Source organism: Leptosomus discolor, chromosome 10 (assembly GCF_034619465.1).
Source record: "Leptosomus discolor isolate bLepDis1 chromosome 10, bLepDis1.hap2, whole genome shotgun sequence".
NCBI lineage: Eukaryota > Metazoa > Chordata > Aves > Leptosomiformes > Leptosomidae > Leptosomus > Leptosomus discolor.
The window spans coordinates 13,825,551-13,844,526 of NC_141400.1; the positions used below are offsets into that span (position 1 = coordinate 13,825,551).

Below are 18,976 nucleotides of genomic sequence, written 5' to 3' on the forward strand. Positions count from 1 at the left end.
GGCAAGATGTGAGAGGTGGGAGAACTGAAGAGCTGGAGGCAGACCCCAGCTGTCCCTGCAGGAGCATGAACAGGAGGACCTTGCCCTAGGCTGGAAGCATCCCTGCTCTGTGCCCCCCCGAGCTGTCCTGTTCCTGGGGAAGGGCATATGTCTGAGCAGGACAAGGGCCTCTACAGATGCTGGGAAGTGCCTGAGCTGAGATACAAGCCCCAGGCACAGAACCCACCAATACAGACTGCCAGGGAGGCCTGGTGCTCCTGGATGGGGGTGTCCTACAAGGGACCAGACTGCCCCCATGACAAAAGGGTGAGTGACCCTCATGCCCTGACAGCCAACCAGGAGCTGGCAAAGCAGCATCCAAAAATAGAAAGGTTTTGATGACACCCACATCTGTAGCAAGAGAGGAAGGCCATGCCCCTCAGGCACACCAGCCCTTTCTCACACGTGTTCAGTTTCTCCTGTGGAAGTCTTGACTTTTGCCCAGGCTCCCTCTTGCACCAAGCAGCCCTGAGGAAAGTGGGTCTGGGAGCTGCCCTACCTGCTTCACCCAGTCCAGGCGTTTAGATCGGTCTCCAGGCTCCCAGAATAGCACCGAGGGAGGGAGCTTAACATGCAGGGCAGCCCTAAAAGGAAATCCCCTGCACACTATTCCTGGCTGCCTCTGCACTGACACTCAGCACCCCAAATGGCCTGGCTCACCCAGTGCTTCCAGAGGGACGGGGAGGTCTGCAAGGGCCATATCCTGCTCCCTGGAGTGATTTTGTATTCTCACCTGGACGCTCTTGTGGGCTATTTCTCCAGGTGTTGGCCAATTTGTGGCATCACCGAAGTCACCAACCTTATATCCAAAGAGAAAGGTCTCATTAGTGCACAAGCTGCGGGTGCTGCTCCCTGCGTCAGCAGCCAGAAGCCGTTCCAGCCACATTGTCACAGCCACCACCCACCAGTGTCCTGCAGATGGCTGTCCCCAAGAGGTTTGGGGTTGGCATCGGAACTGCATATACACAGCCCCTCTCCCCACCCAAGCAGGGTCTCGAATTAATCCCAAACAACTGCAGAGAAGTTTATGTCTGTCGGGAATTGTAATGAGGCTGTCACTAGCCCCAGAAGCTACCAGCCTCCCAGCTCCCACCAAACTTTTTGCCCCAGCAGCAGCACTTGGCACCAAGCTGCCTGAAGTAACTCACTCATCACAGGCACTGTCCTTTGCACACGGAAAGTACACAGCTTCCAGCATCCTAAATCCACCTTCCATTAAAGAAGCTGCCTCCACCTAGCGGCAGGTTACAGCCAGGCATAGCTTCACTTAAGTGCCCAATTACAACCAAGTGCAGGCAACAAGCAAGGGATCATGTAGAACTGATGGAAAAATTCAAGCAGGTATCTGATGGTGATGGAAGCTCCCTCGTTCCAGACACCCCACGGCCACATGGGGGACCACCAGTCACTTCTCTGCTGAGTAAGTGAGCTGGCCACTACCATCATTTCAGAGAGGACCTGCAGGACAGAGAGGAAAGGACCCAAACAGCTGCCCAGGTACACAATGAATCATGACCGGGCACTGAGTTTAAGATTATCTGGGCACAGGAACTCCTCCTCGTTCTTGTGGAGCTATTATTTCTAATTAATTTGGCATCACCAAGTCCCCCATGAGATCGTATCTCCACATTCAAGTGCCATGCCCCTCTCCCCAGGAGGCAGGTTTCCTGGGAAAACCACTTCCAGTGCAGGATCATGCCTGTTTCAGACAGTAGCACCTTCAAGCCCCAGGGCCCTCCTCTCCCTGAGATGGAACAGTTAAGGGAAGTTGTACCAAGTTTCAGGTGCATCTCCACTGGCTGCTGGGAGCCAACACCAGCAGCCCATGTCCCTAGCTGTGCCCCAGCTGCACGCAACATCCTCACAAGCAACTGTCTCTCCATCACGTGTTGATCCCCTGGAACAGATTGCCCTGGTTCCTCCAAAGAAGTTGCTTTGTTTGAAATCAATCACCCTGGCTCTCTGTGTGCCAGAAAAGAACAGATTGCCCAGGGAAGAAAGGACCCGGGGACGCACCGCTCTATCACACCACCGCCCTGTCTGCACTGCGAAGCGAGGCACTGGCTAAGCCCACAAGCAACTTGGGGTATCCTTGGGATGCTGGGGGGGGAAGAGGCTCTCCATAGCCAGTACTGTGTTCCAAGTGCCTCCCTGTGAGAGGGGAGGTGAGAAGGTCTCCCCTGCAGAAAACCAGTCCAGGCAACATGCGAGACCACTAAAATGCTGAAGAGGAGATGGAGAACTCGGATGTCCTCTTCCACGCTCTTGCAAGCGGCCAGGCCAGCACGTCAACCCCTCCACAACGAGGCTTGCAAAGGAAGCTGTCTGCTCACCAGACCCTCAAGACACTCACACAGGGCTCACAACTGCACCAGAAGCTGGTGGCCAGCGAGGGGGACAGCAGGCACAGCTTACCTTGCTTCCTTTCCGCTGTCTCGGGTTGGCAGCCCTCACCACTTTCGCAGGAGTTGTATTTTCTACAAAAACAAGGAGGAGAACACAACTGTTAAAACACAGTTGAGGGCTGTGGAAGTGTTAGCTCTGGAGGGAAGAAGCAGGTGGGAAGCAAGCGAGCTCTCCCTTCAGCAAAGGAGGGCTAAGGGGAAGAGGTGAACAGAAAACAGAGCCAGCTTCTGACCTGCATCTCAGAAGGGCCCCATCAAGATCAGAGACTCCTGATCAATCCAGGCGGCCAAGAAATGGACCTTTAACCCCGTCCTGCCACACGAAGGCACTCCCTGACTTAGTTCAGCCCTCCCCACTTTGCCTTGCTAGCCAGGGAGGCGGGTGGCGAGGAGTTCAGCTCGCTTTGTCAAGCACCACGCAGAACGTGATCTGCTGTTACACAGGGCCAAACAAACATGCCCTTGAACAGGCAAGGCCCATCCCCACGCAGCTGTGGTCAGCCCTCCCCAGGGGAGGGACACGCAAGCCTGCGGCACGCGGGTGCTGCTTGTCTTGTGCTTTGATCTCCAGTGCATCCCAGCATCGGGCAGCAAGTTCACGAGAGGGAATGCACAGAGAGAAGGAGCCAGATCTGGGAAGTAGTGCCTAAATCCTGCCACAGCCAAAAGTATTTAGGCACTTGAGTGCCTCTGGGGTGTTTTAAGGTATCAGAGTCCAACTGTTGGGGTTTACACCACCATGGACCTCACGCAAGACCTGCAGCAAGTCAAGCCCCACCATGACCTGCCTTGGCTCCTGCTCACGCACCACCTCTTCGCAAGCAGAAAAAGAAATTTGACTTTTTTCCCTCCCAGGTTTGGCTGCAAGGTCTCTGGATCAGGAGCAGGCTCACGCAGGACACACACACAGTCCAACAGAGCAGCACACCGCTGCCTAACACAAACCAGCCCTGAGATGACCAAGTACGAAGGTCTCCTCCCTGACAGCAGTGGGAGAGGAGAGCCTGCCGGCCCCTGCCTTGCGGGGCAGCCCGTGCCTGCTGTCACACAGCCAGCAGGAGCGAGCATTTCTGCTGACTCCGCTGGCTTTGTTTCAAAGAAAATCACTCCAGACTGGGGTTGGGGGTGAGGGTGGGAGGGAGGTGAAGAGAAGAGCCTGAGGCACAGCAGAGGCTATCCGGGGATGCCTCAGGAAACACCCTGAATAGTCTACCCAGCTCCACTCAAAGCTGGCTTTGATCTGCTGTGTAAAGCAGGACAACTTTGCCTAGATGATCAAAAATGGTCCCCTTCCTAGCCTTGAAACCTGTGATTCATCCTGCCGGCCCAGCCTTGCTCAGAACTGGAGACTTTGAAGTGTCAATAAGGCAGAGTCAGACATGGCAGGACAGAGCCACGTGCGCTCCCCTTCCCTGGTTCCCTTCCCTAAGGCTCCTGTGGGGGATTTCACCCCCAGGAGAGCCCAAGCTCTCAGCTAGGTCCCTGAATCCTCCCCTTTCCCCCCCAGGGCTTCCTCAGCCCACCCACACTGCCTTCCCCCATGAGCAGCAGCAGTCCCATGTGCCCCTCATTTGTTCCACGTGCACCTTATTGAGAATCCCGGCTCCACGGCACAAAGCTTGCCACAAGGCTTTTAAACTTTCCTGCTAGTGTAGGAAGAGCGAGAGCTTTCAAAACAGCCCTTAAAATCCTCCACTCGACGCCCACACATGTCACCAACTAAATATAGCTTCAAAAGGCACCAAGTGCTACAGCACAAACCCACAGCCAGCCTGGTTTTCCACAGGTACGGAGCACCCCTGCCTGCTCCGACAGCACTGGCATGCCTGGCACTGCAGAAGAAAATAACTGAACTTGTTCTGCAGCCTGATTAGGCACCGATCTCTGGCTGGGGGAGAACAGGGCTCCCTCTCTCACTGTGAGCATCCCACTGGGCACCTGCTCCCACTGCACTGCAGCCCTGGGGGTTACAGCAATGGTGTCCACCTCTTTTCTCCAGACGCTTCAGCTCAGGAGCCTCACAGCCACAGATGTTCTTGTGCTTTTTCGGGGACCAGTCCAAGACAGGTCCCCTCACAACCTCTAGTGAAAGAGGAATCGGGAGCATAGACCGCAGGGGTGGGTGCCACGGACTCCAGCATCTTTGTGGGGGAGGGAGAAGATTGTTGAAACAAGTTTTGCTGCTTTCCTTATCTGCAAGATAGGAAGAGGGATCCCTTATCTAGCTGAGGTGCTGAGAAGACTAATTAGCATTTGCAGAGCGCTGCGGAAGACAAAACACAAAGCAAAGCAAAGCACAGCGCTGCAGGCTGGCAGGGAGGCTGCTCCAGGGAGCGCAGCCAGGCCAGCACCGCTGCGGGAGCAGCAGGCGGCTCTTGCCAGCGCGGATGGAGCAGAGATCTGCAAGTCACGGTGGAGACTGCTCAGACCAATGCAGGACACTGAGAGGGTATGACTGTGCTAGAGGATAGACAGACAGACACACCATTCACAAAGCTAAGAGCCACAGGGAACAGAAGCTGTGCATGTCTGGCACCTTCCAGGGCATGCGAGCCTAACCAAGGGCCCCAGCTCCAACCCATCAGCGATTCTGTAGTCAAGCTCCTGGACATCAAACCCAAAATGGCTCTTCACGTTCCCTTGCAGAGACTCTAGAAAACCCAAGCGTTTAAAACACCAAACCCAACCCACCCCAACCACATTTAGGCCCACCCAGGCGCTCAGGCTTCAGAAGAAAACCTTCCTGCAAGAACAGCAACGCATCTTGTGGTGCACAGCTGAAAAGACCCCCTGCCAAATCCTGCTGCAGGAAAACCTCACTGCCCTTATGTCACTGAGAAATAGAGAGCAAGTGGGTGTTGCTCAGCCCCACACAGGTGCCCAGGACAAGCAGGGCTAGCGAGGAATACTAGATACTGCCCGGGTTGATACCTGAGCCCTTAAAAGCTGCTGACAGACATCTCAGACCTCCTGGCACTTCAGAAACGTCCTTTTGCATTTATTTGGTGGCAGTAAGTAATTTTCAGTTGCACTAGCACTGCCTGACCACCCTCCCCCACCAAAAAAAAAAGGACTCCTCCGTGCAAGGGGACAGACAAACCAGCTGCAGCAGGAGCCAGGGCTGTAGTGGTGTGCGACTGGCAAGGGGACAGCGGGCAGGGAAGGAAGGAAAGGCTTTGTCTGGGCCATAGAGCAGATGCTGGCACAGCCATGAACAGAAAAGCAGGTCTCAGAGTTCTGATGCGCTGCCTGCAGCCAGAACCAGATCATTTGCCCGTGGGGTTGTCCAGCCACGAGGAGGTTATTTTTTAACAACCAAGGGGACATGGCACAGGTGGAAGCACCGTGGCCCCAATCTCAGTATTGCAGCCAAACCCCTCCCATGGCCAAGGCACAGCCAAAGCATTCGCTGGCTTCTGACGCTCGCTCCTCAGCGCACCCGGCGGGCACCAGGATGGGCAAGGCTGCACAGACACCTTGTGCTTTCCTTCCAGCCTGCGGCTGGCTGGGGCACAGCAGCCTTCGAGGCGGGAAGCTCACAGGGGCGTCCAGGTGAGCAAATGCCTCGTACCTGGAAGGAGAAGAGCTGTTGCACAAGGACGAGACAGCCAGGGTGACAGCAGCTCCACAGCTACATGTGCCCCTCACCCCCGAGAGGGACATGTACTGTAGGACCACTGGGCTCAGTGTAGGAGACATATTTACTACCTTTCCTGGGAAAATCGAACCCAATACCTGTCAGCCCGGTTTCCTGACTTTTCTTACATCCAATGCAGCTTGCAATGAATTTTTAGAGAAGGTAAGTGATGGAATAAATCTACATGGTTGGGCAGAGATCTGGCACTATACTGCAGAAATATCTGCCCCTCTAGCAAGCAAGCTGTAAGTGCTTGCTCCCAGTGTACCACTCGTGCAACACAGAGAAGGGCTCAGAGCATCAGAGCATCAGCTGGGACAGCCTGAGAGGGCAGCCCAGGCTCCCAGCAGGAATGCAGAGCCCTCAGCTCCAGCACACACTCAGTCCCTGACACAGCACACCCCTCCTTCCCCGGCAGCCAAGTCAACAGGAAGGAGCCAGCCCGCCCCCAAGCCACTCCAGCCCACAGCCTGGCACCTTAGCAGAAACTGCTGATGAAGGCGGTTTTGAAGCCAAAAGCCCGGACTTTGCGCTGGAGAGGCTGAGGTAGGGGCGCATGCTCCATGCCGCTGGTCCTGCTGGGACCGGAAGAGCTGAACTGGTATCCCCAGTTTCCCCAGAGCCCTGGCAGGAGCCCGAGGGTGCTGCGCAGGACAGCCGGCCATGCGCCCAGCGGTCCAATGGGATCCTCTTCACTACTCAACAGTCTCCAAACAATCCTCCCTCCTTCCCACACTCCATGGGACAGTTCTGGCGCACATGAGGACTGCAGCTCACAACCAACACCACGGGGCGCTCGCTCTGGCCATGCTTCTTCGAGGTGTCTAGGTGAGAAAGAGCATGTGCAGCTTGGGCAAGGGTGAGCTGAGCCATGAGCAGCCTGGGGGTCTGGGCAGGTTGCAAGTGAGAGGGAGAAGAGTGCCCCAGTCAAAGTGACACAGCAAGGAAAAGGTTATTGCATTAACCTCCTGAGAAGCCAGCGGACACCCAGGTATGACAACTTCTGAGAAGAGTGAAGGCAGAAACCATTAGACAGCTCACACCAAAGAGGACTAGTACTTGGTTACGCTATTTGTGTATACACGCTGACTGTCCAGGCAGAGAAAATCAGCCTGGGGATTAGCTGTTTCCCATGGAGATAGAGAGCTCCTTCAGAGTCTTTCCACGAAGGCACAAGAGTCCCTCCTGGGGTACGACAGACAGGATAGACGTGGTGGGACAGCACCAACCTGCAAAGCAATTGCCATAAGAAAGAGAGACCCAGCAGGCAGCCAGCCACAGCTGAGCCTGACAGGACCCCACTGCAGCTGCAAGAATCCCCACCGTGGCCCCAAAGGAGACCTAGGGAGCTATCAGAGAACAGCTGCACAAAGGCGTATCCCCACCTTGCCAACAGGGAAAACCAGCACCAACCCTGTCCCTGTCCTTCCTCCAGGCCTCAAGCAAACTCTCCCAGGGCAGCCTGATCCACACAGCAGAAGGGGCAAGACACCAGTTTGGAGGCTCTCCTGCGGCACTCATCACTGCCCATGCACTCAAACTGCACAACAAGCCATCAGAGGACACAGCTGATGAGCTTCACGCCCACCAACACCACACCTTCTTCAGAGACATTTGCAGGAACAGTCCTGCAGGCCAGATGTGACCTGCAAGCCCACAACAGCCTTCCCCCTCCAACCAGCAGCCCACCTGCTGCAGACAGCGCTGAATGTTTTTCTTGTCGAGAGTCCATCCCAGAGGGCCTGCCTGAAGTTACAAGCAGAGAAGCCTTGAGGGACAGGCAAACACTTTCTGCTCACCTCCTGTGGCTGCTACACCCGTTTCTTTATCAGCAAGACAGCAGCAGTGGGCAACACACCCTTATTGTAAAGGGGCTGGGAAGCATGGGCAGACAGGAGGGGACCTCAGGCCCCCCAGGGAGCGATTTGGTAGCAACTCTGTGTGCAGAGAGAGATGTGGATACCCTCAGAGATCAAGTAGCGCCTTCCACCTCTGCCTCCCAAGGAGCTGCTCTCAGCACTGGCCTCAGCCATGTGCAGAGTTAATGCCAGACTGAGATGGGAAACATTTGTCTCTGCAGCTCCACGCACGAGTAGAAAAGCTTGGGATTTACAGCACTGACTGCCTGGCATGCTCATGTTTTGCTGAAGACATCATAAGGCTCAGGGCAAACTGGGCACACGGACTGCACTTCCTCTAGGTCTGCCACATTTTACGGCTCTACCTGCTGACAAATCGCACTTGTAGCTGGAGGTTCATGCATGGAGGGGGAAATCAAGAGGGCACTGGATGGAGTTCTCCAACAGCTCTAAATGAGATGTTACCACATGGACATCTTCCAGCATAAGGGAGTCTCTCCACAACAGGGGCTCCCACCTGCTCCTGAGGACTGTGGAGAACCACAGCTGGCCCCACCGCTTGCAGCATGTGGTCTCACGGCTCCCAGCGGGCAGCACAGCGTCTGGCCTTGTTTATAGAAGTAAGAGGGACATCTGCAACACCTCTGCAACATCAGAAGTTTCCTGCACATGCAAGAAAAACTGCAGTAGAATGGTCAAGGTCAGGACCAAGCAGAAGACCAGATCCTTAAGCTGCATGGCTGAGTGGGATTCGGGCTTGGAAAGCATGTGGGAAGCCTGTTCAGCAGGAGCAAAAGATAAGCTGCAGGCACTGTGGCTCAAAGCCTTCCAAGCAATTTTCTGCAGCTCCTCAGCACATAACTCCACCTTACAAGCCCTACTGTAACAGCAAAGGAAGCAGGGAGCTGCCTACACTTCTCTGCAATGTAAGCTCTGCATCTGCTGCAGAGATCACTCGCTAAAAATAACTTCAAAAAGGGCATCTGACTGCTCTGCAGAGAGCATGAGAACACTCCCACCTGGGTGTCCTAGACGGGCTCCGAGAGCTTGGGAGTTTGCCCTGGGGAAGTGCAGGGAGAAAGGCCAGGGGTACATGCAGGTCCAATACAGTCTGCTGGGACAGCACCGTCACAGGCTGGGAGTGTGGGCACCCGAGTTACATTCCCAGCTCTTCAAGCCCTCGCATCCCTCAGCTGATACTCCCTCCTAAGACAGCCCTAGAGCGGGGTAGGGGGGGTGGGTAACACAGCTCAAGACACTTGCAGAGCCTGTCTCTCTGCTGACAGCACCCTACAGACAGCACAGACCTGCACAGAGACCTTCAGAGCAGGCAGTGGCATCAACTACAACGCAGCCCTGGTCACCAGGAGCTGAGGAACAGTATTGCTTTTTAAATGCATGTAACTGTTACAAGCTCTGTACACAAAAATTAACTGCAGGGCAGACGAGGGGCTGGAAGGGTCTGGACTTACCAAAGATGCATAACCACCCTCCCTGCAGCCTCCCAGTCCAAGACAGGAACGCTTCAACTTGTGGCAAAGCTACACTCCAGAGGCAGGTTATGAAATGCCAATGGGCATTTCTAACACTAACAGTGTCAGTGAGGGCACCGTGGATTCTTCCTGGCACAGACGGCTACTATTAAAGGTAGCAAATGAAATCTCTCAAAGAGCAAGTGACATCTTTCCACTGCCTTTTCAAGCAATGCTCTTCCCTGAAGAGGATTTCTAGGAAACTTTTGACACATGATCCACGCTTACACCACTGCACCAATCCCTGAGACACCAGGCTCACACAGAATTAGACGGCACAGGAACCCCCCAAGTTTTCTAAGGAAAACTAAGCCCTAAATTAAGTGGTCTCTGCTGGGAAAGCCAATGGTCTCCAGACCCCAGGAGGCATCGCACTGGGGACACGCAGCCAAGGTCACCCGGCTGACTGGACTCCAGAAACTGTCAAAACGAGGGAGTTGGGCTGGCTCAGGCCCCCACAGTTTCTGAGCCACCCCGCTCTCCTTGAGCGGGGAGAAAGGCAACCATCACCCCACCACCCCTGCAGGAGATGCTATTCCAGCACCAGTGCCTGACCCAGCTTGTCTGGTGCAGACAAGTCCCCAACTGGCAGAGCATTTAGCCAGCAATTCCTCTGCCATCACAGAAGAGAAAAGCCTTCGAGGACACCTGCAAACACTCTGTTGGGTTAAATGGTTCAGAGAGGGGCTGGAAAAGCTGGCAGCACTCACGGTCAAACGCCATGTCAGTTTGTCATGGGCAGGCTGGGGCCCCTGAGAAAGGGCGCGAGTTGATCCAGCTGCTACGCAGGGCGGCAAGGCACAGCAAGGACACCTCGGCGCTGGGAGAGGAGGGCACCCGAGACAAGGCTGCGAAGGCCTGGGCCATGCAGGCAGGCCAAATCGTGGAAGAGATGAGGGTCAGGCTCTCCTCCAAGCTGGCTTGAAGACCAGCTGACAGTTCATGACCCAAAACAAAAAAAATGGTGGTGGGGGAGAGGGAGGGGTGACATGAGCAGAACTACGCGACATCAAGGACAGACACATAAGGCATGGCAGGACTCACAACACCTTATAAAGCTCAGCAAAAAACATCCCAACCCACTCACCTTTGGGGGCAACTGATTTGTAAATTAAAGGGGGGTGTCCACCCTCCAGGAGGGGCCAGGAGCAGTTTCCTCCAGTCCTGCTTACCTCTGTGCTGCACTGCTCTGCTTGTTCTGCCAGGCTCTAATGAAAAGCTAGTTAACAGTTAATTATTACCCATTCAGACACACGATCCCCTTCTCTGACCGACTGCAGGCCAGGAGGGATAAGACAGTCACGTGATGCAAAAATCCCAGGCCTTATGAAAGCACGGGCAACTATATTTAGTTGGAAAAACGATGACCTAGCGAGCCCGCCCCTCCCCTGCCCCCCCTCGGAGGAGCTGACCTGCCACCTCCAGAGATCGTACCTCCAGGGCACCTGGGCAGTCCCTCATCCAGCCAGGAGTTGTAACACAGGGATGTTGTAAGTTTTAAGATGGGGATGCCCAGCACCGGAGTGAGCGTGGACACGCACAGGCTGTCCGAGGGGGTGCAGACAGCGTGCGGCCTGGGGGACCTTCCCTCCCCATCCTTAGCACTGCACAGCCGGTCACCTTGTCAGCAGCAAAAGCTGATAAGTGCCAAGAGTAACAAACAGGGCCCAGCCCAAGGTCCTGGACCTTATCTCGAAAGTGGGAGGTGCACTAGGAACCTGACCAGTGTGACCAGCACAGAGCGGCGTTCAGCAGTGACATGCTGACTGCCGGCCTCTGCATGCCCAGGGCTGGTGATGCTCAGTGCTGGTGACAGGACTTTGCCTCGCCTGGATCAACGCACCCCTCTCTCTGAGCGAACAAGACAGACACAGCCATGCTGAAAACAGAGAGGGAGCAAAGGCAGCCAGGCAGCAGTCACACACGCACGCTGCTGCTGCGGAGAGAAAGTCCCAGAAAAAAGGTGTGTGGCAACAAAAGCCAAGAGCATCACCCGCTCCCCCTCCCACTGCAGTGGAAGAGCTTTAAAGGAGAAGAAAAAAAAAAGCCTGAGGACTAGACATCATTAATCTCTTGTCATCAGCAGTGGGGTGCTCTATGCCCGCATCCCACTGCGGCCCATGAGACAGCACAACAAGCGGCACCCGCAGCACGAGCAAGAAGAGGTCACCGCGTCGCTGCCAAACCCAGGGCGTCGCACTGATGTGATCCCTTTAATGGCCGTCAGCCTCTTCTGCAGCAGCATCTGGGGACCTGGAAGCTGACAAAACCCTTCCTGGGAAGCATCTGGTACGTCTCACTAAATATTTAACAACAAAGAGACAGGAATTGAGAGCCAAGTGCCTGCCGTGAGACCCTCCAGCTCTGAGCACTCGCACTGTCTAGGAGGGGACTGCGCAGCTTCCACCACCCACGCCAGCAGAGGGGGGCAAGGGGTTGTACAAGGCAAAGGTGCAAACTCTGCACAAAACATGCCTCTGGAAAACCTGTCATCTCAAAGAAGAGAGCAAGGGATTGGGTTTCTAGAAAGGAGACCGTGATGCAATTTAAAGCAACATCATTCTTAGTTCCTCCCCACTGTGATTCCTGTACCTGACTTTGGCTACTTCTGCAGAGGGATCTCTGCAGGACCAACGTGTCCCCTGTAGAGCGGCCACTTGCAAAGCGACTGCGAGACCTTGCCCTCGAAGCCTGCACCAGGTCAGCTACAAACCTGCCTCCCCAACTGTGTGTAACAAAAAGAGACCGAGCAGCAGCTCAGCTTGCCAGGCCAAGGAAGACAAAGCCACCACCAGGCAGAAATCCAGCCCCATTCTCTTGGGGCAGGGCAAAGCAACATGGATTTGGTGGTGGGATCAGGTGCACCAAACAGTCCCAGGAATTTAGGGAGGCCAGACCTAAGTCACCCACTAAGGAGGGTGTCTCCAGAAATGAGCTGAAGAAATCCTACAGTCCTATAACCACCTGGATTAAACTAAGCGCAGGTATGGGGGCTTCCTCCCGTCAGGGACTCCAGAGCATTAAAACCAGGGCAACAAGGCAGCCAAATATCCTTGCAATCTTTGAGAGTGGGCAGAAAGGCTACTTAAGGATTACTGTACCTCAGCTGAGCTGATTTCAGGGCGTGCTCTCCAAGCACAAGATACGACTTATGCCCCCCACCTCAAGCCAGACACAGTGAAATTCAAGATTTTTCTAAATAACTTTGATACAACAAATGCTGCCAAATTCCTTCCTGGGTGCACAATCACGTGGATCCTGCTGCATAAACCACTCTCTCCAATCCAGGTAATCCTAGTGCTACAGGTGGCTGCCTCCCCTGTCTCAATACACAGCACAAAAGAGTAAAACCACGCTAACCAGAGTGAGCCTTCCCAAAGGAGTCAGGAATACCCAGCTACAAAAGAGGGCAACACAGCACTTTTGCTCCTAATTTAAAGATCCACCTCCCCTCCTTTTCTTTATAAAGGATTAAAAACTGCTTCCTTGCAGTGGGAGCATCAGCCACATCTCTTTATGAAAAGATTCATAGCACTTAACTCAAAGTGGCATTTATAATTCAAGAAAGCTATCTGAGCCTCTGCTGACTATTCTCCAAAATTATCAGCTCGGGGGGCAGTATAAGATTAAAAAAAAAAAAAATATCAGGAGCAGCGAGATGAAGACAGAGCATCACTTGCTGCTCTGTTGAACACCAACATATCCACAGCTGCACCCTGCAGTCAACTCTGGTCTTGGCATATCAACAAGGGCACAGCAGTGTTGGAGATGCACAGAGAAAAGCAATTTAATCACCCAGAGGCAGAACCTTGAGAAGTGAGACTGAAAAGGTTGGGATCCTCCACCACCAAGAGGAGGAGGACTGGCTGTAGCGTATGATGCCAGGAGGACGCAGGAAGCTAGCAGGAGATCCGTTTAAAGCAAGCAAAAGTATTTCCTTAAATAGCAGGCAGCAAACTTCACCCCACGTGGCAGCAAGTCCTGGGAGGTGGACAGCATTGGCAGCCTCAGCAAGGTTAGGTGTTCACAGCCACCATGTCCACAGAGGTCCAGGTAAAGATGTGCCCTCACAGCTCTCCTCTAACAGCAGAACTGGGGAATATGAGAGTCCACCCCTCTGCTCTGCCACTACACCGCCAAGTCCAGCCCAGCAACTCTCGAGAGCGTTGAAGGCTCTGAGCTTTCCACCTGAACTCCAGATCACAAGGTTTGAAGTGGTTTCTTCTGGAAAGCACCCTTACAACTGCTAAATCCTAGTCGCTGGATGTGGGGAGAGGAAAGGACCGAGGAACTGCTGTGCTAGAGAAGGAAAGTCAGTCGCCTCTCTCCGAGAACAGCTTTATTTCCAAACGCTGTTAGGTAACCAGGACGCAAACACCGCTGCCCTTCCACCTCCACAGCGTTTGCACATGACACCAGGCTGAGGGCAGAACACCTCCAGCACCCATACACTAACAAGTGAGAACATGCTTTGGGGCATGCTACAGCTACTGTGCTTACAAAATGGCTGATTTTTGGCTCAGGCTCCCCACCTATGCAAGTCCCAACTCTGTTACCACAACTTAGCAACCTCTGTCACCATGCTAATTGCTTCCTTGGCGGAAGAACAACGGACTTCTCACCAAGAGAGGAAACCAGCCATACAGACCCACCTGGCTGTACAAAATTAACCTTAAAAAATAGGCAATGGCATAGATATGGGAGTCCTGGCGACCTGCAGTAACAGACTTGAGCAAATTAACTTGTTAAACAACCTCAGCAATGAAAGGGAAGTGAGGGAATCAAAACAAACAGCCTCAGGAGTGCACAACAATGCTGATGCTAGGAGCAGGTATGCTCCAGGCAAGCCTGCTGCCCCCCTACCAGCAGTGCTACCCTGCCTTCGCCTGCCGCTTTCACATTTCACTGTGTTTTGAGATACCAGGGCTTCCAGATAAGCTTAGTGCATGGGAGGAAAGAGCATGGCACCAGCTTTAAGGCTTTTCTGGAGAAGGCATGAGAAAGGACTGCGCAGCATCCTGTGCAGCTACCACTACGAGGAACCCTGTTTCAGCTTTCACTTATTTTAAAAACATTGAATTTTATAAAAACCCCAAGCTCTGTAGGTGATGTACTCTGCAAGGCTATTGACACGTAACATGCACTTGCTAAACACTATCATCTTCTGCAGACACACGCTCATGCCCCACCCTGGAGGCAGCTGTGGAGGTCCCCAACCAGCTGGAGAGCAGAGGATGGAGTTGTGCCAACCAAAGGACATCTCCAAGTCTGCAGCACAGGCAGACAAAACCCAACACCCAATGAAAGCAGATCTTCAGCAGGGTGGAGAAAAGCCTCTTATGAACTCAACACATGGGAACATACTTTTGTTCCTTCAAAACCAGCCTTTATATTTCACTCTCACACATGTTCTGAAAGCAAGAAAATCATGACAGACTTACAAATGGGCTGGCTGACTACTTGGGTTACTTCCTCAACACCTAAAGAGGCATCCTCTGCAATGCTCCAGTGGATCTAGTTATATACCTATGCCCTCATTAGCTGCCTAGAGCTCTGGAAACATGCACAACTTCAGCCGTCTGTTCAGTTCATGAAGTCAAATTACAGTGTCTCAAATACCTGACCATTCAAAACCAGTGAGTTATTTTTACTGAAATCAGCTTTAAGACAATGGAGCCGATTTCCATACTTCCAAATCCTGACCACGCAATGCCTCCACAAATCAGAACCGACTTATCCTCACACTGTCACAGGCACTGGGGCAATGTGATCCCATGCAAAGCCAAAGATTCAGGTAGGAGGTGGACACAGTGACATGTCTGAGGTCACACAAGGCCAGGCCAGGCACTGACCCCCATTCCCAGTGCCTTTGCTATGGGACATCTCCACAAGGCACTACAGCTCTGAGACAACAGGATCTTACTGACTGGTCTTGGTATCACTGGGTAAAACATTAACCTTTCCTTCAGTCTTGGCACTTCATCAACATCAACCTGGATGAAGAGCTCCTGGCAGTTTGAGAAAGGCAAGGACTGAGATCATTGATACCTGATTTTAAAAACTACATCCCTGTCCAGATTTGGGACCTCCACCCAAAGTAGCCTCCCCTCCCTCTTGAGGACCCCAGTTCATTTCTGCAGGGTCCCTCCTAGCGAGGGTGCACGCATCATGAATAGTGATACTCAGCAGCAACACACAGATGAAACAAACCAAGGGGGAAGTCTGCACCTTTTCAAAGTATTGCCAATTCAAACATACATCTTCAGGTTCACAGACGCATCAAGCTGTACACAACTAACACACAGACTAGCAGCAGCAATTCTGAGTTTCAGCTGCATCTCACGTGAAAACACGTCAATGTTTTCAGTTATGTGTGATGATCAAGACCTACAAGTTCCCAAACTCCTTCACCCTGGGCACCCAAATTTGCCATGCTACAACGTACAGAAGGAAAGTAACCTTCCAGCGGTTGCAGTCATCACTACATGAAAGCATAAAACACGTCACTGCCATGCAGGAATGGCCAAATAATAGAGGGGCTATTTTTGTTTGGGGTTACTTTTTTTTTTAGGAGCTTTTTTGGTCTGGGTTTTTAGCATTTGTTGTTTGTTTGTTTTTTAAATTAATGTCTGTTGCATATTCCTGTACCAATCTTCTAAATCTGGTTAGAAAGAGAAGTGCAGGGAAGGCAAGAGAGAGGGAGGTTTGAAGAACTCAATTTTTAATGAATACATACCAGACTGGCCATCAGTTGGAAATATATCTGTAAAAGAAAAAAAGAGAAAACAATCAGTATTGGTTGCAGCTGGAGTGTGAATCATATTTAAAAGGCTCCTCCTCACTTGATTTGTTTGCTTTAGCTAAACAGAGGAAGTATTTTCTTAGTATCCCAAGTTAAACATCAATCCAGCTTGGAACCCACCTCAATTCAACCACTTGTTGTGAGAAAGATTTTGAAGGTGACAGTGTTTACCTGAATGTATTACTCTCATAAATAACCTTCTATATTGGCTTCTAACAGACAGCAGTGAGGAATAAAAAGCTCATGAGATGTACAAAGCTCCACACAATAAGCTAGTCGGTGGCACCCCCACGCTCCCCCCTAGCCAGCATTATCAAATGGAAACCTGCATAGAAAACATCTAACATAGTGACCAGCTGGGGAGTGAAGGTGGCAGCCAAAGCAAAAGCAAAACAAGCATTTTCCTGATGGTTTTTGCAGCCACGAGGGACACCAAGAGCTGTGCCTGGCTCCCACACAGCACCTATACCGAAGAACGGGGAGCCAGAAGCATGCAGCCGTCACCCGAATGGATGCCCGGTGCCCTGGCACATCACTCATCACCCTGGGGGAATGCCTTCGCCTTCCCCTTCCCATCTCAGGTGGCTCTGCCAGCAAGCACAGCCCGCTGTGCAGAGCTGCTGGAGTCTGGAGGGTTTCAGATGCTGAAACAGATTACTCAACCTTCCCACCCCCCAAGCTTTTTCCAGACAGAGGTACAGGTCCTTCTCCTGATGGACTCTATTTATTGCTGGAAGACATTCACTAAAGTAGCTGGGAAGGATCAGACAAAAGATTTGTTCTTTTGAGAAGCACACAGGACAGCATGTGTGGGGAAATCCTGTTGATAAAGGCTCCCCAAGAAGCTACAAATCCAGCACTTTTGAGAGAGCAATACACCATGTTTTCTTCAAGGAACCTTGGGGGGGGGCAGGGTGGGAAGGGGAGGCTGCCAGCAAGCCAAGGTCCTCCTAGGACAGGGACAAGTCCCTGGCTCCTGCTTATCAGCTGCCCAAAACACACATTCATCTGTAAAGTCACAAGAGTTGCAGCAAGGACTACCTCTTGGACAGGGCAATGCTCTTTGGCCTGGGCTCATCTAAAGCAGAAACAGCAAAAACACACCTCTACCAAAGAGCTCCCATTTCTCTACCTTTAACAGTGCACCACGTTCAAGGCATTCTCAGGCAGGGATGCTTTCATCCCTGTAGGAGCAGCAGAAGCAAGTGGGGAGGAAAAAAAAAAAAAAAATCATCAAAACTCCCTCTGCCGTTATGTAGGGTTATGGTCTGGGGCCACGTCAAAGGCATGATCTCAGGGAAAAGCCAACACATCCAGAAAAGCCTCCAAGCACCAGTCTGGATCCTTTGCAGACTGTATGTTCCATTGCAACTCTCCACCAGCACATCACCCAGGCATATCTAAACATCTTGTATTTCTGGGATGGTTGCTGACAAGGTCAGGCTCCTACAACAATGAGTAGAAACACCCTGTACTTGATCTAGCAGGTCCCAAACAAGAGGCAATTTCTGCGTTCTCCTACTTGGGCAACTCTCAGGCAGCTTCTCTGTAGAGGAAGAAGGTGGAAGCACTGGTTAATGCGTATCCCACCTACTAGGATCAGCTAGCTGTACCAGCTATTACCAAAACCCAAAACTTATGAATAATAATAGTACTACAATTCCTTTGTGCCAGCCAAGAACTACAGGCCTCGGCAACCATTCCCCTTGCCATGCCCCTGCCAGGTGCAATTCTCCAGTTTGCACTCCTGCTAGGCTGTCCAACTAACCCTTCATCAAATGCATGCCACAGCCTGACCAGCCCTCTGCACAACCAGCCATCACAAGAGGTCCAGGCTACCCTCTTCTAGAAACTGTAACAACTTGATAGGAGATTTTCCACCACATTTGCTAGAAAAGCAGTGGAAGCTCCTCAGTAGAATGTAAGGACCATACATGATGACCAGGGGCAGATACTGCTCACATTCACCTTGAGAGGTCTGTCAGTGCAGCTCCTGTTGAGGAAGGACACTTGCCTCCAGTCCTCAGCCCTCCTGTCTGGGAGAGACTGGGCTTGTCCAACTCAATCACGCCTACGATTAATGCAGATTTGACTCCAAGCTCTCCAGAGCAGAGACCCAGAGCACTGGGCTTTCAGGCAGCTTTCCCCACTGCTGAGAACAAGCACAGAGCAATCAGTCTGCAGGACTTGCTCTTCTGAAAAATAGGGTTGCTGGGAAGATGCATATGAGGCAGGGCTGGTCAGGGACTGCCAGGCACAACAACCCTTTGGGACGCCTTCTTCCCTTGCAAGCACAAGTGACTAGATTAGAAATTAGCCTGCCAATTAAGGGCAGCACCTGAGGTGCCCAAGAGAAGTCTAAATCAGGCAGTGCTTTCTTTTCCCAAGAAAGCCATGGTGGGGAAGGAGGCAGAAACGCCCATGGCTCGCAGGGCAAAGATAACCCCCTACGGCTGCTCTCCAAGGAGCTTGTCTAGCACACTGCAGGACTGAGGCTGCCTGTCCAGGTCAGCTCCCTTTGCTCCCAAGGTTAAAAATCAAACACGAAAAACCCAGGCATAGAGGCCAGGCTGGGATTTTGCTCAAGCAAAGTCCCAACACAGAAAGCTGAAGCCAGCAATTCCTCCCACCACACACACTGCCTTCCTGCCTGCTTCCCCCTAAGTCACCCCGATGCCAGGTACCCTGATGCAGGCCAGATG

The 18,976-nt window shown here is 52.6% G+C and overlaps 1 protein-coding gene across 1 annotated transcript in view; it reads right to left on the bottom strand.

Annotated features, from left to right (window-relative positions):
* The window catches only part of LARP1 (La ribonucleoprotein 1, translational regulator), a 42,553-nt gene that overhangs the window by 9,716 nt on the left and 13,861 nt on the right, over positions 1-18,976 (bottom strand). The window contains exons 2-4 of the mRNA XM_086471290.1: positions 16,209-16,235; positions 2,455-2,516; positions 773-838 (exon numbers count right to left, since the gene is read on the bottom strand). Of these exons, the coding sequence (XP_086327416.1) occupies positions 773-838; positions 2,455-2,516; positions 16,209-16,235 (155 nt within the window). The remainder of the gene's footprint in view (positions 1-772; positions 839-2,454; positions 2,517-16,208; positions 16,236-18,976) is intronic.